Source organism: Pseudonaja textilis, chromosome 6, assembly GCF_049901715.1.
Source record: "Pseudonaja textilis isolate UNSWEBS1 chromosome 6, rPseTex1.2, whole genome shotgun sequence".
Lineage (NCBI taxonomy): Eukaryota > Metazoa > Chordata > Lepidosauria > Squamata > Elapidae > Pseudonaja > Pseudonaja textilis.
Genome location: NC_141995.1, coordinates 7,775,934 through 7,800,846, shown reverse-complemented (window position 1 = coordinate 7,800,846; position 24,913 = coordinate 7,775,934). Strand labels below are relative to the sequence as shown.

The following is a 24,913-nucleotide window of genomic DNA, read 5'->3' as shown; positions in this document are numbered from 1 at the left end:
TCACAAAATGGGATTCCCATGATCCCAGGTACACTGCAACTGTCATAAATATGAACCAGTTCCCAAGCATCCAGAATTTGACCAGGTGAACGTGGAAATTTTGACCGCGTGAACATGTGGAAAATGTCCATAAGTCGCTTTTTTTTTCCGGCGCCTTTTGCAACTTCAAACAGTCACTAAATGAACAATTGTAAGTTGAGGTCTACCAGTAACCAATAAATACTTCTTGTTGCAGATCACAATTTCATGATAATATATGTCTTAACGTCTCTTTTTTTTTCTTCCTTACTATCAGACGGCAATGAATATGGCTCGGAATTCGCCTTTCCGTTTTCCTGCAGAGCTGCTGTTGCTGGCTTACCAAGAAGACATGTTTACCACTCATACAGTTGAAGAGATTTTATGGGGGTACACGGATAAGTTTCTGCAGGCGGTACACAATTTTTTCCCCGACGTCGATCCGGTTTTTGGCTATTTTAAACAGGTAACATTTTTGTCGCCAAGGGTAGATGGGCTACTCTTCGCTTTTAGTTGATGCACGTTTTCCTGCACCTGCGGTCTGCTTGCTCGCCGCTTGTGCAGCGCGTTTTTCCTCCTGTTATGGCCCGCCAGCGGCCAGCAGAACTGGCAGCAGATTCGGACAGTGAGGAGGTTGGGGAGTCTGACAAGTGCTCTGCGTCGGAGGCAGAGATAGGGCCACGGGTCCTCTGACAGTTATCAGCTGCCTTCAGAGTTGGACATCAGTGAGGCAGAAGAACAGCTGGAGCCTGTTCCCAGTGTGTGTGTATGCACAGAGCTGCCCGAAGAAGGGAACAATTAAAAGAACAAGGGTCGACTTGGGAGTAAAAGCACAAGTGGACAGTGAATGGCCCCTCCCATAGGGAATCAACAGCGAAAGGGTAGTGGGATTCTGCAGGAAACAATTAGTTCATTTGGGTGAACATCTGTTCCTGCATTCTTGCCAAGTATGGCCTGCTACAGTGTGGCGTCTGAAAGATATTGGCTTGGCAACTCTCCAAGCCTGATAAAGATCTATAATTGTGAAATATCTTGAAAGGCTGTTGGCTGGGACTTTGCTGGAGTGGAATTCGCTGTAAACTAAATAAAAGACGTTTATTGGGGCAAGGAGTCAGCTTCGTGCTTTGGGGGAAGTTTAGGTCAGAGAGTATGGAAATGCTTATCTAGGCAGTCTTGTGTGGTCCTGATGAATATTGGGTGAGGATTGTTACCCCTGCTGTTTTTTAAACAGGGCAGCGAATAAAATATGCTGTGCTTGTCCAGTATCCTATAGACTCCAATATCTCCTGTGTGTTCTGCTTATTAGCATCTCATTATGGCTCCCTGACTCTTTTAAATGAGATTTACAGCGGCCCTTTCGGACGGCTGATTGCCATTGTCTTTTTTTCTTGATAGATTTTTTTTTTTTGCCCTTAAGAGGCAGAAAAAGAGGGCAGAAAAAAGGTAACCGACAGATTGCCAGTTTCTTTTCAGCACAGGGTATATTGTGGGGAAGCAAAATAAAGAGATGCATTAGACTTCAAGGAAGTTTATGACAGTTTTAAGGGTTTTTTTTTTTTAAAAAAAGAGGAAAAATAGTCTTGAGGCCCAGTTCTGTGACAAGTCAGACCAGCCACTTGATAGCAATAGGAATAGCACTTAGACTTACATGCTACTTTATTGTGCTTTCCAGCCCTCTCTTATAGAGTCAGCCTATTGCCCCCCAACAATCTGGGTCCTCATTTTACCCACCTCGGAAGGAGGGAAGGCTGAGTCAACCTTGAGCCTGGTGAGATTCGAACTGCCAAATTGCAGGCAGCAGGCATAGCCTGCAGTACTGCACTCTAACCACTGTGCCACCGTGGCTCTTGGGCTCCATATCACTCTGGAGTCCCCAGACTCATTGGCAGAACCATGACCTCAGGGCCTAGTGAAAGAAAGTCAAAGTGAGGGCCAATCTTATCTCCTCGGGATGTTGTTTCAAAGAGAGGGAGCCACTACAGAGAAGGCCCTTCTTCTTGGTCCCGCTAGATGGGCCTCCATAAGAGATGGGACTCATAACATTCCCTGCCTCCTCGCTCTGATGGGTCAGGTAGATATAACCAGGAAGAGGCAGTCCTTCATATAACTTGGTTCCAAGCCATGTAGAACTTTGGAGGTGACAGCCAACAACCCAAATTGGCCCAAGAAGCAAAATATATGGGGGAGAGGGTGTCCCTGCCACTCCCTCCAGCATCACATGGCGGTCTTAATTTCCTTCTTCACCCAGGCAAAGGTGCTTACCAATAAACCATTTGCTCGGAGTTCCCCAGCTTTAGATGAGCTAGAATTGCCTGGAACCTTCTTCTTCTTCTTCTTTTTCTTCAGCGTTTGTCTTGCGCTCGGGCGAGGTCCGCTAGAATTGCCTGGAACCATTGTGTGAGAATACAGATTGTGCTCCAGGTTGATTGTTTATTTGACAGGCTGCGAGTTTTCCCTTTTTTTAAAAACAAAAGTTAATTAAAAAAAAAACAGCGCAAGAAGAAGGGTTCTGTATTGGCACCCGTCTGTGGAGGATTCCAAATGTTAATATATTTGCTCCTTATAATAGGAAGAGGCATCAAATAAAGGCTTGGGATGTAGAAGAAGAGCTGGCAGAACTAGAGGGTGGAGTAAAACGTGTCATCAGTTTAGAGCCCTTTCCAAAACCAGCCGTCCTTGAATTTCATTGGCCCTTATCCAGCGCCAATTTGGTGCTGAGCATTTAGTTGGCCAGATTCTTGTATATAGGCTTGAGTAGTGTGGTGGCCTAAAGCTGGAGCTCTCGCCTCACGATCAGGAGGCAGGGAGATTGATCCTAGGTAGAGGCAGATATTTCTCTCTCTGGGCACACCGAGAATATATCTGGGGGGGAAAAAACCTCCGCATTGGCGATAGGAAGAGCATCCAGCCATTAAAACACTCAGCTCCATTCAGTTGCCCCGTCTCCACCCCGCAAGGAATTATGGGGTCATTAAAAGAGGAGGAGGAGGATGATTCTTGTATATAGGCTTCGATAAATCATTGATGCTGCCACCTACAGGAATTATCCTGATTGTTTGTGTCTGATATGTGTATACTTTATTCCCGTTTGGAAAAGCTGCCTGAAAGTAAAAATCCTTTTTTGCTGTTTTTTTTTTCCCCTATATAGATGAATGCAACAGATGATGGTGAATATGTCATGTTATCTGGAGACAAGAACTACCTGGACTTCACAAGAGTAATTGAATGGAATGGCAAAGAGTAATGTTTGTTCCTTCTTTTTTTCCTTCTCCACTGGTGCTCTTTTATCTCTGTGGCAGTGCACATTGTAATGTTCACCTTATATTTTAACTCATTCATTTGATTTTTATCCCGCCTTCATTATTGTTTTTAAATAACTCAAGGGGGAGAACATCCCTAATATTCCTTCCTTCTCCTAATTTTCTCAACAACAACCATCCTGTGAGGTGGGTTGGGGTGAGGAGAGTGACCGGCCCAAAGTTAGCTCACCATTTTTCATGCCTAAGGCAGGACTGGAACTCAACATCTCCTGGGTGATTGGCCCAAAGTCACCCAGCCAGCTTACTTGCCTGAGGCAAAAGTAGAACTCATGGTCTCCTGGTGATTGGCCCAAAGTCACCCGGTCAGCTTTCATGACTAAGGTAGAACTAGAATTCAAAGTCTCTTCTAGTGACTGGCCCAAAGTCACCCATTTGGTTTTCATGCCTAAAGAAGGACTAGAACTTACCGTCTCTTGGTGATTGGCCCAAAGTCACCCAGCTGGTTTTCGTGCCTAAAGTGGTACTAGAATTCACAGTCTCCTGGAGCCAGTCAAAAACCACCCAGCTGTTTTTCATGTCTAAGGAAGGACTAGAACTCACAATCTCTCCCCAAAGTCACCCAGCCAGCTTTCTTCCCTGAGGCAAAACTAAAAATTAACCATCTCCTGGTGATTTCCCAAAGTCACCTGGCTGGATTTCATGCCCAAGGCAGAACTAGAATTCAAAGTCTCTTGGAGACTGGCCCAAAGTCACCCAGTTGGTTTTCATGCCTAAGGAAGGACTAGAACTCACCGTCTCTTGGTGATTGTCCCAAAATCACCCAGCTGGCTTTCGTGCTTAAAGTGGAACTAAAAACTCACTGTCCCCCGGGTTTCTAGGCCCAGCCCTATAACCCATAGATCAAACCCCCTATTGTAAAAATGATCCATTAGATCCAGTGGATTTCCCTGTCCTTCCCAAAAAATTCTTAATAGTTTGGATTACAAAAAAGGTTTTGGATACTGCTGTTCAGTCTCCATGGGAAAAACTTCCCTTCTTCAGACTCAATCTTGATAAAAAATTAAGAATTATTTCTTCCTCGGTGTCTCTGATTAAGTACAGAAAAAGTAGGAGGATGCTTCAAGGAACATCGCCTCTTATCTTTTGGCCAGTTGAGTTTCAGGAAAACCCATAATCACGATTAAGAAAGAAGGCGGCTTGGGAAAAAAATTATTCTGGGTGGGTTTGTGTTAGGGATTGCCTGTGTTTATTTTCCTTATCTTGAAAAACTCAAGTCCGTAATTAGACTTTGCTTTCACAAGATGTTGCCTGGGGTTTAAATACCAGATCCTGGGTGAAAGAGGCCTTTTGATCTTCGACCCAGCAGGATTTCTCTTTTATGTGTAAAACTAATCCTTGATTCCTTCTGATCTCTTCTCCTGATAGCAAGCTAGACTGGTGGACAACACCCAGCAGTAACATGATCAACGGAACCGATGGAGGGACGTTCCACTCACTGATCAGCAAAGATGAAATGATCTATATCTTCTCTACAGATTTCTGCAGGTAAGAACAATGGGAAGCATTGGCTGGAATTCAAGACTGAATCATAGCTTTGGCCTGTTGACTCATCTTGGATTGTTTGCGGTCTGCTTGAACTCTCAGTGTCATATTTCCCATTACAATAAAAGGTTTTTTCCATCTCGGTCTGGGATAGTCCTCAACTTACAATAGTTTGTTTAGTGACCGTTCACGGCGCAGAAGAAGGTGACTTAACGATCATTTTTCACGCTTATGACTGTTGCAGCATTCCCATGGTCCAGGGATCAAAATTCAGATGTTGGGTGACCCAACTCATGTTTATGACATTTTGCAGTGTCCTGGGGGTCATGGGATCCTTTTTTGTGACCTTCTGACAAGGAAAGTCCGTGTGGAAGCCAGATTCACTTAACAACGGTGTTACTAATACTGAACCGCAGCGATTCACTTAATAAAGGTGGCAAGAAAGGTTGTAAAATGGGGCAAAACTCACTTAACAAGTGTTTCACTTAGCAACAGCAATTTTGGGTTCAATTGTGGTCATAAGTTGAGGACTACCTGTATTGTGTCTAGTGAACACAGCCATTGTGGTATCAATAGAAGAGAATATTTGTTACTTAGGGTTGATGCTCTCTAAGCTTGGTGGTTTTCTTGCTGATGTTCCATTATGAATAGGCAGAAAACTAGAAGTGTGCATCCATGAACCCCAACTAACAGTCAAAGACATGATAAAGACTTCTTAATTTCACAAAATATGGACAGACTTAACCATAGTTTCAGCTGGGAAACTTTGAGCATCCTAAACAAAGCCAAATGCAAAAACACCAGAGAATTCCTGGAAGCCCAGCATTCAGAGAAATCGGCCATCAACAGACACACACAGATAAACCACATTTACATACCACTCAAAAGAGACAATCAAATAATCCTAAATGAAACAAACAGAACCCCAAACGCCTCCTCACTGGCAGCCAACACCCACATGAGCAGAAATTCAAACCAAGATTAACACTAGACTAACAATAAAAAAACACCCCAGTGAAGAAACTACCAATGCAGAGAAACAAGCTCACAGCAAACCATCAAGAACATTCCCAGGGCAAGCCACTAGCGTATAAAAATAAGAGCAAATCCACCCCCTTTGAGCATTGATGATGATACCTAGTTTCTTAGTGCAACATCTGCAAGAAAGCCACCAAGCTCAGAAGACATCAAGGACCCCTCAGTGCTTGTGGCTTGTAAAACATGACATAAACACTTAGGGGGCTCTGGAGCCGCATGCAGCTCTTTGGGCCCTCTGCTGTGGTTCCCTGTTGGGTGATCCCACCACTGGCTGCCCCTGCCCCTTGCCCTCCCATTCACTCCTCACCTGTCCTGAGAAGGTAAAACACAAAAAACAGATATAAGAGGGAGGGAGGGAGAGAGAGACCCATCTCCCACAGAAAACACCCAGAGCCACAAAAACCAGGTAGGTGTGGCTGTGGCAGGTCATGTGACTGGGTGGGAGTGACGTTGAGTTGACCACGCCGATCCAAGTTTTGTGGCTCTCTGTGTTTTCTTTTCTGTGGGAAACAGGTCCAAATGGTTCTTTGAGTGTTTAAGGTTGCCCTGATTTAGGGCGTGGCATGCACTCAAGCGAAAACAACCTGCATGCAGTGTCAACCTGGGTTATCTCTGGAAATGTACGTGCCTTAACCAAAGCAGACTCTTTATATTATTTTGTTCTTTTCCAGATCCATATATCTAACCTTCGAGGAAGAGTTAACCGTTTTGGGAATTCCAACGTACCGGTTTACACCTCCTTTGAAAATCTTTGCCAATGTCTCGGTTAATCCAGACAATGCTGGGTTCTGTGTCCCTGCCGGACACTGTATGGGGTCTGGAATCCTAAATGTCACAGGTTGCAAACAAGGTGAGTCAGTCACAAACCAGAAGGAGTCGAGTACCCGTCTCTGTGAGTCCTTTTAACAGGTACTGCTCACTTACGAGAGGGACACGGTGGCTCAGTGGCTAAGATGCTGAGCTTGTCGATCAGAAAGGTCGGCAGTTCGAACCCCTAGCACCACGTAATGGAGTGAGCTCCCCTTATTTGTCCCAGCTTCTGCCAATCTAGCAGTTTGAAAATGCAAGTAGAAAAATAGGGACCCCTTTGGTGGGAAGGTAACAGCGTTCCGTGCGCCTTTGGTGTTTAGTCATGCCGGCCACATGACCATGGAGACGTCTTCGGACAGCACTGGCTCTTACTTGGCTTTGTAACGGAGATGAGCACAGTGTCCCCTAGAGACGGAAATGACTAGCACATATGTACGAAGGGAACCTCTATCTTTACCTTACCTCAATTTATAACCACAACGGAACCCAGGAGTTTCCTCATATGTCATGAGGGTTGTAAGTCAAGGCAACCACATGACTGACCCAATGTTGTGACAATTTTTGCAGCTCTCATTAAATAAACACCGTGGTCATGAAGTGGACACAATGGACTTTTTTTCTTTTGGCTGGAAATCACAAGCAAATGCTGGTTTCTGACCAAAAAACCCCGCCCCCGTAGTCACATGACTGAGGGATGCTGCAAATGGCCGTAAAAGCAGACCAGTTGCTGAACACGCCAAACGCACTCCTGTGACCACGGCTGGGGGAAAGCATCAGAATTTTGAATCCAGATCATAAGTATATATTGTTATATACTTATGACAATATTGTTTTATTACAGTTACACTGCATATTGTTTTATTTAACTATAGTTATATTGTTCAGTTTTGACATAGGTAGCCTCTTTGACCCGCTCTTTCAAACCAGTGGTCTTCTCTGTCCAAACTGTGGACAGAGAACGTCAAAATTGAACAGCCCGCCACACCCATTTGTATCACTCAAGTGACCCTGAGGACATAGATAAATCTCCAAGTGGCCTCAATGACTCTAAAAAAGGATGCAAATTGATACTCCTAGCTGTCTGCAAGGAGTATCAATCCTTCCATTCCACACCATCCTAGCAGAGCTGAAGAAGCTTCTTGGATGAGAAGCGAAATGTCTTCAAAGAAAAAAACAGAAAGTCCAGTTGCCTCTTCAAAAAAAGCACCTTTGAGACAACCATGACCTCCATAGACAGTGCTCTATAATTGCCAGTATTACAGAATTTTTGATAGCAATCGGTTTCTGAGTTTTAACAGATGGATGAATGAGCACGATAACACAAATTGACAACATGTGGCATTTGAAAAAAGATTCTGAAATCTGGTCGTGTGTTGTGATGACCTGAGGCGTGACACAAAAATAACAAAGTCACAAATAGAATAAATTCCCTTTAATGCCTCCAACTTGGCCCCCAACGTGCAATTATCCTCGGCTGGAGATCAAACCCTTCAAAAAACAGTCTATGAAGGGCAGAAATGCAGTCCAACCCAAAGTAAAGATAATTCAAAATAAAAAAAACTTAACACAAACCACACTGAAGTAATTAACACAGCAGGGCAGGATGATAAATTGCAGACTTCCAAAGGATAACGCAGCAACCACAGTTGGGAGGACACCAAAACCCAGATAAGCCTTGACAAAGATAATGCATGCTTTGCTTCCAGCAAGGTGCTGTGTGCAAATGCCCTTCTTATATCCTGTTCCTTCAGCTGCAACTAATGAAAGGGTTCAGGGCCCTTTCCTCTCCCGTAAGCCATGTTGCTCCCTTCTCCATTCCTCCCTGTGTGTCCTAGTATGAAGAGGGGATGGCCCTGGGTCTTCCTCTAAATGGCCAGCCGGATTGTACCCTTCCCCCGTTTCTTCCACAGCCACCGGAGCCACACTCCCACTCCCTGTCAGCTGTTCAATCTCCCCCTCAGAATCAGACTCCAACAAGGGCATGACGTGTACAGGAGGTATTTTAAAACACATGGATACATGATAATTCCTTATTTGTTCATTTTTAACCGTTATTGTTGTTGTTGTTGTTACAGGGGCCCCGATATTCTTATCGCTCCCCCATTTCTTTCATGCTGAGGAGAAGTACGTCAAGTCAGTGGAAGGCATGCACCCAAATAAACAGAACCACGACACGTTTCTTGATATTAATCCAGTAAGTCTCTTTGTTTCGGTGAACCTCAAAATCATCTACAGGTAATCCTCCACCTACGGCCGCAATTGAGCCCAACGTTTCTGTTGCTGAGCAAGATGTTCCTTAAGTGAGCTTTGCCCTGTTTTATGACCTTTCTCACCAAGGTTGTTAATCACTGCAGTTGTTATGTTAATAATATGGTTCTTTCCATGAATCTGGCTTTCTCGTTGACTTTGCTGGTCAAAAGGTCGCAAAGGGGGATCACAGGACCCTGGCAGCCATCATAAATCGGAGTCAGTTGCAAAGCATCTAAATTTTGATCACGTAACCACGGGGATGTCACAACAGTCATAAGTGTGAAAAATGGTCCTCAAATACCTTTTTTCAGCACCGTTGTAACTTTGAATGGTCACTAAACAAATTGTTGTAAGTCAAGGACTACCTGTATTTCATTGGCTGCATGCTCATAGAGTACTAAGTCAAGCTTTTTTTAAAAAAAGTATGAGCAGCATCCTGGTTTCTATGTAATGAAAATTTTGACAGTGGTGGGATTCAAAATTTTTTACTACTGGTTCTGTGGGCGTAGCTTGGTGGATGTGGTATGGCTTGGTGGGCATGGCAGGGGAAGGTTATCCCCATTCCCTCCTCACTTCTGGGGGAAGGTTACTGCAAAATCTCCATTCCCTCCCCACCCCACTAACCTGCTTTCCAGCTCCGTTCTCCTATGCAGGGCAACCAAAGAAGATCCAGCCAATCAGCTGGGACTCAGGAGGCAGAGAATAGATGGGGTTGGCGGGGCCAATCAGAAGTGGGATTTGCCGGTTGACTGAACGACTCAAAATTTCATCTACTGGTTCTCCAGAACTGGTCAGAACCTGCTGGATTCCACCTGTGATGCAAAAACTCTGCGTAGTGGGTCACAGAATCTGGTTTCGGCGTTTTATTTTGTGATGGTTCTTTTGTGAGTTCATGGCTTCGATGGTCCTTCCCAGCTCTGTTCATTCTCTGCATTTGGTCATGGTGGCTTTGGAAATGCCTGACTCATCTGATCAGTGTATGATTGTTAATGGAATTTGGAAAGGACTAATGAAGTTGGAAAGTCAGGCCAGCCTCCTATTAGTGAATTAGGAATTCAAATTAAAGTCTCCCAGGCACATGAATAAATAAATGAAGGAGAAAGAGAATCCAGCATTTCCCCTGAGTCATTCGCTCCAAGCTTAAACTGTATTGACTGCTAGGAAGTTGTTCCGAAGCTCAGTCGGAATTTGCCTGGCCTGTAACTTAAATCCACATTTCTGTGTCTTGTACTCTGGAACGAGAAGAGAACACATATTGGCTGCCTTCTTTGCGGTATCCTTTTAGGTATTTAAAGAATGCATCCATTCCTTCTCAGTTGTCTTTTTATTTTTTCACAACTAAACACATCCATCTTTTGTCACTTTTCACATCTAGTTTTTATTTTCTGACCCCCCCTCTTAAAGGGTCGTGCTCACAAGTTGATAAAAAATATGAAGATGGGACTTGTACAATAACAAAATCCTGGAAGCCAAATCAACCATCAACAGACACATAGATACACAACGTCTGCATACCATTCAAAAGAGACCATCAAAAAGCTAAAAAGGAAACCAAAGAAACTCACCTCGTTAGCAATTAACACCCAGATCAGCAAAGATTTAACACAAAGGTTAATACTAGACCAACAACCCGGCTGTAAACAATAAGTTAGTCACCTGGTTGATAAGTAAACCTGGCCTCCCAATGGACATTGCTTGTCGGAAACTTGCAAAAGGTAGATCACATGACCTTGGGACACAGCGATGGTCGTAAGTAGGAAGCAGCTGCCAAGTGTCAGAATTTGGATCAGGTGATCATGGGGATGCTGCAAAGGTGTTAATTTTGAAAAACGAACATAAGTCTTTCATTGTTCAGTGTTGTTGTAACACTTCGAACTGTCACTAAACGAATAGTGGTAAGTCGACGACTACCTGCACTAGATTTGCACTGGATTGGTAGAGTGAATGTGGCTGAAACAATACGTTTGATTTTGAAGTGAAAGCACACTTGTTTTTCCCTTTCAGCTGACGGGAGTTTTGGTGCGAGCGAACAAACGAATGCAAATCAATGTTTATGTTGAAATGATACCTGGATTTATGTAAGTATTCTATGGAGAACCTGGCTGGTGGAGTGTGTATAAGTGTGTATATATATGTGTGTGTGTGTATTTCATTCATTCATTTATTCAATCCATTAAACAGGAGAATAATGCATGTACAAATGGAATGATAACATATGTATAAATCAAAGGAATCGTATACATGCAAATCATGCATTAGTATATTTAAGCAGCGAGAAAGATATTCAGCAGAAAAACCAGCTTATGAAATAGACAGGCAATTTAGGTTTCAGCATCTCTCCTTACGGTCTGAGCTCAGCAAAACGGGCAGCCAAAATCAAAAAAGTATGTATGAAAAAATAATTTCAATAAAGGGCCGGCCTGGAAATAGCAAAGGACCGGCCTGCGGTGCCTCTGGCAGCCAAAATGGACCGGGGGGGGGGGCGTGCACGGCCCCCTCCACCCCGTATGGACCAGGATGGCCTCCTGCAACATTCTACCACCCCAAACAGCAAAGTGCTGTAGGAGGCTGTCTAGGCCGAAAACAGGCCGCAGAGGGGCTGTGTGTGCCCCCCCCCCCGCTCTCCCATTTTGGCCAGCAAAGTGCTACAGGAGGTGCCCTCCCCACCCACCCCCAGCCTGAGGAGAACTATGGTGCTGATCCGGCCCTCAAAGAAATCCAGTTTGACACCCGTGAATCAGATGGTCAAATTGGATTTGAGGCTGCCGGAGGGAGGGATTTGTCCACCAAATAAGTCAGTAGTCTGCAGCCTCGGCCACTTTTAAGATGGTCCACTAGATTAAACTCCACCTCTGTGGAAAAATACATTTAAAATGGGGGCTGGAGATCTCAACCTCACCCTCTCTGGAAATATTCTAGCATTATGTTCCATTTCATGGGGGGCAGAGGGGACAACGGGATGGGGTAGGATAGCCTTGCTATAAAGAGACAGGCCCGAGATTTGCCTCCGGTCTGCACTCCAAACAGGTTCATGCCTGCATGACTACAAGTAGGCCTCATTTAATGACTGTCTTGTTTAACAGCTGTCCACAGTTAATGATGGCGATGGAAAAGAAATTTGGCCACCAATCCTCACTTTGCCAAGCTTGCTAGGGGTCTGGAGGCTAAAACATCGGATGAACAGTTGCAGAGACAGGATATGTCTAGTCTAATGAAGAGAAGGACAAGGGGGTGACATGATGGCAGTCTTCCAGTAATTTAAGGGGCTGTCCCAGAGAAGAGGCAGTCAGTGTATTCTCCTAAGCACAAGAAGTAACAGATGGAAGTTTAACAAAGAGACATCCAACCTAGAATTGAGGAGAAATTCCCTGATAGGGAGAATAATTAAATCAGTGGAACTAATTGTCTTCAGAAGTTATGGGTGCTCCATCGATGGAGGCTTTTAAGAAGAGATTGGACAACTAATTGTCCTTGATCAGGAGGTTGGACTAGATTTCCAAAATCTCTTCCAATTCTGTTATTCTGTTATAATGCAAAGGAAAGCTGAAGTACAGTTACCAACACAATTGCAGTTTCCTTAGCAACCACTTCACTTAACAACTGGATTGCCTATTTCAATTGGGGTCTCTTGACAAGGACAACCTGGATCCCATTTCCCTGAGCTTATTTCAAGTTACACATACACAATACTTTAACAGTGTGGCATCAATATAGCATACATTTAGTATAGGCCAACTTAATACCAGTCATATCTCTTAATACACATATTCACATTAAATCATAATCCTTCATTGCTTATTTTCAACATTTCAGTACTCTCTCCTAATGCCAACCACCATATCAAGTAAACATACCTAGTAATTTCATTATTCAATTTCCTCCCCAATTTTTTTAAATGAGAAATTTTCATTTGGCAAGCAATATATGGTTCCAGGTTTCACATCTCAATACAAACATGACCATAGTTACCTATTCATTTTATGTATTCAGTTTCATATCACATTGTCCTTATTAGTATTAAATATTAAACTTATCCAATTCCGATTCATGTTATAACTTATTTCATTTTCCATCATGTAACTGTTGAAGAAGGATCATCCTCTTGAGAATCACTGGAAAACTCTCCGGTTTTCTCTATATTTTTGTCTCATTTCAGCCAAACAGGGAATATCAAGACAATGCCCTATCCAGTGATGTTTGTAAATGAGGTAGGTACTGATGAAACATACTCACCTTCACAATTCTGTGAATCTGGGAAGGGAAGCGGAGACTTGATGCATGTCAGATGAGGAACAGACTAGACATTTCTGTCAGCTGCCACCTTACACTTGCAGTGACGGTGACAATCTGTCATGAACTCTGGGGAGGGTGGATGGGAGGAAGAATGCTGTGGGGAAAGCGAAAGTAATGGCTGTATCTCCCGGAGATGCTGCCTCAAGGTCATCCGGCTGGGAGAAGAAGGCAGCTGCATATCAACACTTCTGAAAACATCTTGCTTGCGCCTGATTGGTCACAGTGGGTCAGCGATGGGAAGCAGTTAAGGGAGGGAAAAGTTGAACTTGGGGATTTGGGCTCGTCATTTTCAGTTCTGGCTGTGCATGACTGCAATACGAGCCGTGGTGTCGCAGTGGTTAGAGTGCAGTACTGCAGGCTACGTCTGCTGACTGCCAACTGACTGCAATTTGGCGGTTCAAATCCCACCGGGCTCAAGGTTGACTCGGCCTTCCATCCTTCCGAGGTGGGTAAAATGAGAAACCCAGATTGTTGGGGGTAAGATGCTGATTCTGTTAACCGCTTAGAGAGGGCTGTAAAGAGCTATGAAGCGGTATATAAGTCTAAATGCTACTGCTAATAGAACATACCTCTCTCAACACATGGAGCCAAGGTTGGTTTCTGTTTAGAGGGTTAAGTGCTGGCAGATCTGACAATTTCAGCCTTACCTCTAAGAATAGGCATCAGTCTGGTCAGTCTGATCAGAAAGTCCAAAAAAAGGAGGAAACAACATATCACAGAGTTCACCCCCTCCCATATTCTCAGTCATAAATAAAGGTTAAGAGTATGCTTGCTTAGTTTTTCCCAAACCTCCTGACCTTAAATGCAAATTTTGAGGCTCGGCCTTCTCCTTCTAAAACAATACTTGGCCACCGTGGTATGGGCAGATAAACCCAAGTTGTGTCTCCTTCTCCACCTCCTTGTTCATTCTTTCCCTTCTTAGAGTTTTGTGCTTGACGATGCAAATGCAGGAATACTCAGGGCGGCTCTGCTTGAATCCAGTCTGGTCCAGGCTGTCCCATTCATCATGTTGGCACTGGGAATTATTTGTGGAGCAGTGTTTCTGGCAGTCACCTATTGGCCCAAAGGGAAAAAAGAGGAGGTAAGGTTGTTTGAAGGTCTCCTTATTTCCCTGTTATTTTATTTTAAAAGCTTCCTTCCTTCCTTCCTTCCTTCCTTCCTTCCTTCCTTCCTTCCTTCCTTCCTTCCTTCCATCCATCTTGTCCCTCCTTCCTACTTTCCTTCCTTTTTTTTCCTCTCCCTCCTTCCCTCCCTCTCTTCCATCCATCCATCTTCCTTCATTCCTTCTATCCATCCATTCATTCTGTCCCTCCTTCCTTCCTCCCTCCCTTCCGTCCTTTCCCTCCCTCCCTCTCTCCCTCCCTCCATTCCATTCATCCTCTTCCTTCCCTCCCTCCACCCATCAATCTATTCATCCTGTCTCTCCCTTCCTTCCTCCCTCTCTTCCGTCCTTTTCTTTCCCTTCCTCCCTCCCTCCCATCTATCCATCCATCCATCTATTCCTTCCTTCCTTCCTTCCTTCCTTCCTTCCTTCCTTCCTTCCTTCCTTCCTTCCTTCCTTCCTTCCTTCCTTCCTTCCTTCCTTCCTTCCTTCCTCACCTGCCTACTTGTTCATTTTAGGGGAAAGGTTTAATAGACCCACAGTAAAATGCGTCTCAGCAACATTCTGATGCTGACACATGGTAAGACCACGCAAAATTTGTCTCTTCCTGGGGTCTCCAAACTGCCAACAAGGAGCTTGAATAAGGAATTCTGAAATCTTAAAGCTTAGTTTTACACATGTACCAGCCACTTATTGGCATTATGGGTGCGGAAATTCCTATTGGTTAATTAAAATCGTATTGCATAAATGAATATTATTCCCTTACGATGGGCTCAAGAGACTATATGGAACTTTGAGCATCATGAAGTATAAATATACATGTGTGAACCAGTTTTGAGATTTAATTGTTCTGCTTTAGTAACCTAGGCCTCGGGTTACCCACTCTCAACTCTTGGTAGATTGCAACAGCTTTGGGATGGCTTGGCTCAGAGGTCTCCAAACTTGCCAACTTGTGGACTTTAACTCCCAGAATTCCTCAGCCAGCTGGCTGAGGAATTCTGGGAGTTGAAGTCCACAAATCTTAAAGTTGGCAAGTTTGGGGACCCTTAGCTTAGCTGGAGCCATTTAAAAACAAAACAAAAGATACTAAAGTGATATCCTAGATTAATCAAGCAGTTTATTGCTTTTTAATGCTGGTGCTTGCATAAAAATTGTAGTTCATGTATAGTTTGCCATGAAAGCCATTCTCTTGTGTGTGCCAAAGAGATAAGGCCACCCAGAACAGTGTTTGCTAACCTTGGCCAATTTGAAGAGGTGTGGACTTCAACTCCGAGAATTCCCCAGCCAGCAAGCTTCCTCAGTGGGGCATATGGCAGTCACCCTCCCCCAAAGGCCAAACACCAGGAAGCCTTTGTTGTTTCAAGTGGCTGCTGAAGGAACGGTCGTAATTCGAGGACTGCTTGTAAGGGAGAGCAGGAGTAATTTTGAGGTACCAAAGAAAGAGCTGTTAGCAAGATGGCGGTCAGATAAAAGAAACCTGAGTCTGGGCTAGAGGTGTAATTTGAGGAAGCATCTTAAACAGGACTCTCTCTGTGTGTCTACGGAGACTCAGTCATCCAAGTTGTCCCAAAGGTGCCTTTTTTTTCAAGAGGCAGCTGAACGTTCTGATTTTTCCTTTGAAGACGTTCCGCTTCTCATCCAAGAAGCTTCTCCATTTCTCCTCAGAAATGGTCTAGGTAGGGTCTCCTGCTTGGGCAGAGGGGTTGGACTAAATGACCTACAAGGTCCCTCCCAACTCTGTTAATCTGATTAATGAGCTCTGAGCTGCTTGGATGAGAAGCGAAGCGTCTTCCAAAAAAATAATAATAATCAGAAAGTCCAGTTTTCTCTTGGGAAAAAAAGGACCTTTGGGACTCTGTAATTCTCACAAAGAAAAAGAGATGAAGAGAAAAAGAGCATTCAGACTTGCAAAGTTCTCTTATGTGAACTTTATCATAAATGTCATGTTTGCATTCATAACTCTTGGCTTTCCAGTCAGCTTCACCCTGAAGAGTCAACATATACCTTGGAAGTTATCCCCTTTCCCCTCACTACATAACTACCCTGTTTCCCCCAAAATATGACTTACCCTGAAAGTAAGTCCTAGCTTTATTTTTTACATGTGAACCCAATATAAGCCCTACCCCAAAATAAGCCCTAATTAAGATCCTGCCCACTCCAGAGTGCGCAGGTAAATATTAAGCTACGGTGGGGATGGGGGAGGGGTAGAACTGTTTTACTACTTATCTTTGGACAGTTGTAGCCAGGCCTCACACACCCCGACACCTGCCTTGCCGGCCCATTTCTTCTGCAGCTGGCAAGGCTTTCCTGAAGGCCTCTGTAGCTGATAACAAAGCTCCATTTTTGGCTGCAGAGGCCTTCAGGAAAGCCTTGCCAGCCGCAGAAGTAGTAGTTCCTGAAAGCCTCTGACAGGGAAAAGAAGGCCGGGGTGATGCGCATGAGTGAGGGTAGTTAGTGGACGACATCCCCCGAAAATAAGACCTGGTGCCTTTTTTGGTGGCAAAAAAAATATATAAGACAGGGTCTTATTTTGCGGGAAGTGCGGTATTATGTGGGCCCCTACACAGACTGGGGAGAAGCTGGATCCACCAGTCTTCAATCAATCAATCATTTTATTACAGTCTCAAACCAGAGACCGGAACAAATAAAAGCACTCAGTAAATATACATTTAAAAATTCTACTATAAAATAATAAATTGCAACTAAAATCTGGAATAAAATCCTGTCTGTCAATTATACGCGGTGCAACTCTATTAAAATGACAATCCATTAACTCTGTGGCCCGTTTGTAGGTTCAATGCTAAAAGGGGAAAGACTAAGCGGTGCAAAGGGTTTGCCAGTCTTAAATCAAGCCCCCACAGTATGGTAGTCCTCGACTTACAACAATTCGTTTAGTGACCGTTCAAAGTGATAACGGCACTGAAAAAAATGGGACTTACGGTCGTTTTTCACACTTAACTACCGTTGCAGCATCCCCGGGGTCAGGTGATCAAAATTCAGGCAAGTGCTTGGCAAACTGGCTCCTACTTACAACAGTGTGCAATGTTTGGGGGTCACGTGACCCCTTTTTGCGATCTTCGGGCAAACAAAGTCAATGCAGAAGCTAGTTTCGCTTAACCACCATGTTGCTAATTTCACAACTGCGTCGAATCCCTTCAAAATGGGGCTCGAGAAAGGTCGTGAAATGGGCAGAGCTCACTTAACAAGTGTCTCGCTTAGCAACAGAAATGTTGGGCTCAGTCAGTGAGGGTCGTAAGTCCAGGGCTACCTCTTCGCACAGTGCCGGCGAAGAGGAACATTTGAGGAAAGGACTTCCTGCTTTGGCTTCTGGGTGCTGCATCTTCTAAACAGGGACCCTAAACTCTGAGAATGACCCCACATTTCTGTGTTGGGGATCCCTCTTGGGTTCTGATCTATGGGTCTGTAGGGCTTTCATTGGTCTGCAATGTGGAGAGAAGGGATGTTATTACCGTATTTTTCAGAGTATAAGATGCACTTTTTCCACCCCCAAAAGTGGGTGGAAATGTCTGTATGTCATATAGACCGAATGTTGCCAAAGCCCCGCCCACCCACCGGCCCCCACCCTTTGGCCTCTGCCTCCCAGCAATTTGCCTCCTTACAGCAAACAGCCTGTTTCAGCTTCAACACAGCCTGATTAGCACAAATGGCTGATTGCCAGTTGGATCCACCTCCCGACGATCAGCTGTTTCAGGCTGCAGGGATTGCCATTGCCTGTTGCTGCCTGAGTGCGCCCCATTTTCGGCCTCTGTGTGCCCCATTTTGATCCCCATTGCCCAGAACGAGCCGAAAATGGGACGTGCGGAGGCAGCAATAGGCGATGGCAATCCCTGCAGCCTGAAACAGCCGATCGTCAGGAGGCCGAGCCAACCGACAATCAGCTGCTTGTGTTAATCAGGCTGAACCTGAAACAGGTGTTCAGTGTGCTGAACCTGAAACAGGCTGTTTGCTGTTTGCTGCAAGGAGGCAAATTCCTGGGAGGAAGAGGCAGATTTTTTCCTCCCGAAAGCTAGGTGCGGCTTATACTTCGGAGTGTCTTATATTCTGAAAAATACAATAAACTCGAATTGCTTGGCTCCCTTTTCTGATCTTAGAGGGAATATATAAATACTGCTCTTCAGGGATGGTATGGATTTGGTGAGATTTGGTCCTGGTGAAGGTACTTCATGGGCTGGATTTATTTATATTTTTAAGCACCTGGTTGTTTTTACATAGTCTTGTGAAACCAACAAGGTACATTTTTACAGAGATGTTCTCCTCAGCATTGGCACCCAAAGGTAGGTTGTTCTATTCCAATGTTTTTAGAGCTTAAAAATTAAAAGGCTCACTAAACCTTGCAGCTCAGGTGAATTCAGCTATCTAATATTGCTGCTTCTTGCAAATGTGATCTTCTATTCAGATTCATTGCTTGAGTAGAAACCATGGAAATTGGAGAGAAAAAACCAACCCAACACATTTCTTTGACCCTAGGAATAAAACAGCTTAGGAAATAAAACATCTCCCTGCTAGACCCATTTCTCACCAGCAAGGAGAAATTGAATTAAAAACACATTTGAACATAGGATCCTTCCCATGCATTCTGAAATAGGACTGTCTTAGGAATTCAATGCCACTAGATGGATCTGCTCAAATAGTTCAGAGGGTACTTGTGGGGTCTTTGGTGTTCTCTGAGCTCAGTTGTTTTCTTGCAGATGTTTCATTACCCAACTACGAAATTCCATCAGTGTTAGAAAGGAGTGGGGTTGCTCTCTGTTTATATAAAAGTGGCTTCCCCTGTCAATATTGATGGAGTGTTCTGGATGGTTCCTCGATTAGATTATTGTTTGTGGTTGGATTGTTTGTCGGAATTAGTAGTTCCTTGACTGGGGAATTGTTTATTGCTTGATGATCTTGTATTAATCTTGGCGTTAATCTCTGATTATCTGGGTGTCGATTGCTGGGGAGGAGGTATGGTGGCCTTTTAAGACATAAGACATAAGAATTTATTTGTCATTACACTCACGAGCGGGTGCAACGAAATGAGGTGCTCTTCCACAAGTAAAACTGGACAACACCATTGAAAGAAGCTTTTAGCTTTTTGATTGTCTCTTTTGAACGATATGTAGATGTTGTTTACCTCTATGTGCCTGTTGATGGCTGATTTGTCGAAGTGCCAGGTATTCTATATCAGATGGAAGGGGCAGAGGCTAATATTCGACTTCAAGCTCTTTATTCCGTAACAACAACAGCAAGAACAATCTGTCTGACAGCTCACCCTTTTATAGGGAGCTGTCAGATGGCTCAGCTAATCAGGTTACACTATTTTTTCCCACTGTTATGGGAGATCTGAGTGAAGCCTTCATTTCTTGGCTTCACTCCTTTATTTCAATATTCCACATCAGGCTTCCAGGAATTCTCTAGCGGTTTTGGATTTAGTTTGGTCTCACAGTTTCCCAGTTGAAATTTTGGTAAAAGCAGCCTATGTTTTTATTGCCCTGCCAGTGTTGGTGGGACACTTCCTTCTAACACCGATACATAGTTGGGTAACGAAGCATCTGCCAGGAAACAACCAAGGACTTCACTCTGAGCTGCTAAATATTCTATTCTATCAGATCAGCCCTTGGTTAGAGTCCACTCATCAACAATTTATCTGTGAACAGGACTTGAGAAAAATCTACTTGGATTCTTTGCCATCTCCAGCAAAGTTGCAGGAGTCGATAGATGAAACGAGTCGCATAAACACAATCTCCTAAATTAACTCTTTGCTTTTTTTTCTTTTTCTTTTTTGCCTCCCCCTAATAACAGGGTAACGTTGATGAGCGAGCTCCACTTATCCGGACTTAACTCCATCTCCCTCGACCATGCCAGGTTTACAAAAAAAAGAGAGCTTCACAATGATGACTGAAAAGGGCAAGCGTTTTTGAACTGCCACCACAACCTACCACTTCAATGGCAACCTTGAAGTCGTCCTCTTGCTAGCATTTAGTAACCCTCTGCTTCCAAGGAAGGTTGGGCATTTGTAAACTGAACCTAAACGGAGGGGGGCAGCATTACAGGCTTTTTAAAGGGGTCGGTTGGACGCCATTTGCCACCGCTTTCCCAGAGTGTGAAAATAGCAGTAGTATTTCACTACACTTCTATCATTTTGTTGGACTTGTGGAGTTGCAACTGCACCTGGTTTCCCTTGCTGTTTATTGGAGGTGTCATGAAAGATGACGTCAGCCTTTGATGACATCCTTATTACTTTAGGAGATTTGCTAGTCCAGCCCTTGTCCTGTCATAATTTGATTTCTTGGTGAATCTTACGGGTCAGATCTACTTGGAGTTTCACTTTTCCCATAGCGTAAATCTTTGCACCGGAAAGAAAAAAGAAGAATCCAGGAAAATGCCTATTTTTGTTCAGGCCATCAAAAGCCTCTTTCGGTGTTGGTTTGTTTTTTAATTTCCTTTTGAGTAAAAGGCTCAGATCAGCTTTTATTAACTTGGCACCCTGTGGCAGTGCCAACTCTTTGAGAGAATACCAGATTGAGGAAGGCTGCCTCAGGTGTTTGCTAGTGAATTCTCTCCTATTTGTGTATCTATGGAAATAGAGTTGGCAATAGAGTAGAAATAGAGTTTAAAAGATCCAGCCCCTGGACCCAAAAGATTTACTGGGATTTTAACTATTTTATTTTATTTTTTTTAAAAAGTACACACACGAAGTATGTTTGAAGGCGCCATCTCTACAAACTGGACACGTCACACATATTTTCCAAGAATACACAACTTCATGTGTGAAGGTTTTTTCACTCATCCTTCTTAAAGGATCTCCTTTAAAAGTGATTTGGGGATAACAGATTTCTTCTTTAAATCCAACACACATTTTTTTGTCAAGATCTAAAGGCCTCTTCCCTCAGAGACATCCATCCAGATGTGGCCGTCATTTCCTCCTTCAACTTGGGAGGAAAAAAGAAGGGATCAGAGTCTTCACAATTAACAGCCAACATAGAATTTAAACCCTGTAGGCCGAAGCCTGCGGTTTGTCAAGATAATGTGATTGTTTTGAGGGGAGAAAAAAAAGGGAAGTTTTACAGGATCATTTATTTGCACTGGAGGGAATGAGAAGGGATTAGGGTCTCCTGCTTGCACAGGGGGTTGGACTAGAAGACCTCCAAGGTCCCTTCCAACTATTCTGATTGATTGGATGTGTCGTCTTTGTCGAGTGATTTGATGAAGGGAAGCTGGAATCCTTTTTGAGATGGTCCTGAAATTAAGATGGTAGCCAGTAATCTTGTTGGTAGCCAGTAATCTGGCTAACCCTGCTTGGGGGTCATATGTTGTGCTTGATAATTTGGATAGGAGATGAAAAGGAAAAGCCCAAGGCATCTGACATTATGGAAGTTGAAAAAAAAAAATTCTGGAAGAAAGCTATACTTGCCAAGAAAACAACATGGATGTCCATGAAGGCACCAGGAGTCAAGCTCAAATTGAACACTATTTTTTCCCTCCTAACTAAGCAGTGAAAAAGAGATGCCATGTTCCTGATACCTTTCCTCCGCTTCTTTTCTGTAGTGTATCTATTACTTTATTGCCTGAAGTCTCACCACGATACTCAGTTCCCCAAATGTCCTATTGTTAGAAATGAAGTGGTTCCTTCAGTTTGCAATCTTAAAATTACCCTGTTGGGTTAGGAAGGATTCCCATGGCTTTTGCTGTGCCTGCTGTATTACTTTAACTTCATCTTAAAAATGGCTTTGCTGGATCCCACCGAATGTCCCTTAGCCTGGGCATTTCATCCCCAGTTGTGCCAGGCAGAGTTCTGGGAAGTTAACCAAGGTTGAAGGTGCCCTCTATTGTAGAATTAATCTAAGAGATTAGAGGCACACGGTTTGCAAACCTGTGACAGGTGATGACAGTGGTTTCCTCAGAGGTTGGGCAAATTCTGCCAATTAGATTAAAATCTGAATATCAACCTTTTTCGGCTCAGAAATGAAAATGTCAGATTAAGGTGCATCAAGTGATTGCAAAAAAAGAGAGAGGCAGTTTTGAATATTTGCAGAGACAAAAAAGCAAAAAGAAAAGAATATATCGAAGTCTTAGGAGCCCAGGAGTTGTACTACACAATACTGTAGATCAAGATGGTGGAGTTCTGGCCTATTCTGCATGGATAGCTTTTAGCCTAGGACTGATATAACTTGCAGATTATAGGCAAAGTGAAATCACTCTTGCTTTCAAAGGAGAGTTCTCTTGTCACAATTACAAAAATAAATTGGTCGGTCTTCTGAAAAGTTGGCCTGTTACGTCTCTTTGGGGTCCTTGGTGCTCCCTTGAACTTGGCTGTTTTCTTGGAGACGTTTCATTGCCCAACTAGGTAACCTCATCAGTGCTAAAGGGAGTGGGTTTTACTCTCTGTTTATATACAACTGGCTGGTTGGGTAGTGAAACATCTGCAAGAAAACCCTCCAAGCTCAGAGAACACCAAAGACCCCCACAGTTCAACCTTAAGCTATAAATATTCTTTTCTATTGCTGGTCTCTTGTTTGACATGTTGAAAAGTAGATGTGGCCAGATGTAGGACTAGCAATTGACTCTCCGGGTAGCAGCTTTAAATATGCAAAGGTTTTGCAATAGCTAGTAATAAATCAAAGGGCTAGTTTCTCCTCTACTCAAAAATTACTCAATTTAAGACAATTTGAAAGGGAGAACCACAACTGGATTTCAGTACAGAACTATGAGCTGCTTATGAAGTCGGAACTGCAATCAATTCTCAAGACACTAAACATGCTTGCAATGTTGCTTGTTTAATTTTAAGCATCTTTTATAGCTGGCTATAATTGATGGATGATTTGGGGTTTCTTGTTAAGAAAAAAAACAAAACCTAAGGATAAAGGCTTCTTACTCTTGAAACCAATATTACTGGCAAATTTGTCCGTGGCTGAAGATGATGGATAAATTCAGGATCCAGTCCCCAAACAGCCTTTTCCTGAACATATTTTTCTAATTTAACTGGACAAAGCCAATCGCTGCTGATACTTAAAGCCCAGTGGCTTCTCTTGCACAAATCTAGAAATGATGGGCACATTTTGTAAGCGACGTTGAGGCTCTCGCACCAAGTACCCAGGAATCTGCAGGTTCCTTGTAAGCTAACTGGACATCCCAATATTTGCCCTGCAGCTGCGGAAGTGGTGATGTGTGCATTGACCCATTATCTTGGGCTGAAACCAAGATAGAACTGCTCTCTTTTAGAAAGATTCGAGCCCTCGTTCAGTTGTAAGGGACAGGGTTGGGTTTAAATCACATTTATCTAATGCTTCTCTTAACTCAAAAAAAAAAGCTTCTGATCCCTCTGTATTCTACAAGTTGCACAAGATACACTAATATTAACCCTTTTAGAAGATGGGAAGCTAAGATTGTGCCATAGCTGCTTTTCCAAGGTTGTGTTACTGAGTTAATGACAAGTGCTGGCCTTAAAAACAGTTTTGTGTCACCCTGAAGTCTAACACACTTTTATGGCATGATGGAACTATACCAAGCAGTGAGTAAAATATGTTTTTGTTCTTTAGTTTCTTTGTTTTCTTGTGTCTTAAAGGGGAAGACCAAAACAAGGAAATGCATTTCATGCGCAGGTGGGCTGGGGGGAAGGAAGGAAGGAAAGAAAGGGAGGAGAAGGAAGGAGAGAGGGAGGAAGAAAAAGGAAGGAGGGAGGGAGAAAGGAAGGAAATAACGGAAGAAGAGAGAGGAAGGAAGGAAATAGAGGAAAGAAGAGGAAGGAAAAAATTTATGGAAGGGGAGGGAGGAAATAATGGAAGAAAATGAGGGAGGGAGGAGGGAAGTAACGGAAGAGAAGGAGGAATGGAAATAATGGAAGGGAGGGAGAGAAATAATGGGAGGGAGGGAGGGAGGGAAACAAGGGATGAAGGAAGGAAATAATAGGAAGAAGAGGAAGGAAATAATGGAAGAAGAGAAGGGAGGAAGGAAATAACGGAAGGAAGAAAATAATGGAGGGTGGAAGGAGGTGTGGTTTGCCGGCAGCCTGTGCAGACAGCAGCAGAATCGGACAGTGGGGAAGAACGGGAACTAGTCAGGGAGTCTGGAGAGGACTCGGTCAAGGGTCCTGTGTCCGATGCAGAGATGGGGCCAGGACCATCTGGGAGTTATGTGCTGACTCCGTAGCCTTCAGAATATGGCAGCAGTGAGGCCGAGGAACAAGGGGAGCCTGTTCCCAGTGTGCATGTGCACAGAGCTGCTAGAAGGCAAGAGCAACTAAGACAAAAGGGGTGACTCGGGAGTAAGGCTTGGAGATGATTGCCCCTCCCATAAGGTATAAAGAAAGTGCAAAGGCAGAGAAACCTTTGCAGGAAGCAACGTCATTCGCTCTGATCAGTTTGGACTCTGAAAGCTCTGTTCAATTTGTTCTCCATTTTGGTTTTGAAAGACAAATTGGGACTTTCGTTGTTGGCAGCACATCAAGTCAGGTAAGGTGCGTTCTTATCAGAATTCTTCTGAAGAACTTTGGCAGACGTTCCTGGGACTATAACCAGTTGAAACTCCTTCCGGGCTGTGAATGAAGAGAATTCACAGTCATTGAACTAAAATTAAAGAGTTTGGAATTTTATATGTTTGT

General features: G+C 43.7%; 1 protein-coding gene across 1 annotated transcript in view; it reads left to right on the top strand.

The window, feature by feature from the left end:
* Window positions 1–23,851, top strand: part of SCARB2 (scavenger receptor class B member 2) — a 34,664-nt gene extending 10,813 nt beyond the window's left edge. Inside the window, exons 4-12 of the mRNA XM_026717128.2 lie at window positions 296–484; window positions 3,167–3,258; window positions 4,704–4,823; window positions 6,530–6,708; window positions 8,744–8,862; window positions 10,923–10,996; window positions 13,075–13,126; window positions 14,134–14,292; window positions 20,116–23,851. Coding sequence (XP_026572913.1) covers window positions 296–484; window positions 3,167–3,258; window positions 4,704–4,823; window positions 6,530–6,708; window positions 8,744–8,862; window positions 10,923–10,996; window positions 13,075–13,126; window positions 14,134–14,292; window positions 20,116–20,154 — 1,023 coding nt within the window. The 3' untranslated portion in view covers window positions 20,155–23,851. The remainder of the gene's footprint in view (window positions 1–295; window positions 485–3,166; window positions 3,259–4,703; window positions 4,824–6,529; window positions 6,709–8,743; window positions 8,863–10,922; window positions 10,997–13,074; window positions 13,127–14,133; window positions 14,293–20,115) is intronic.
* The last annotated feature ends 1,062 nt before the right edge of the window (window positions 23,852–24,913 follow it).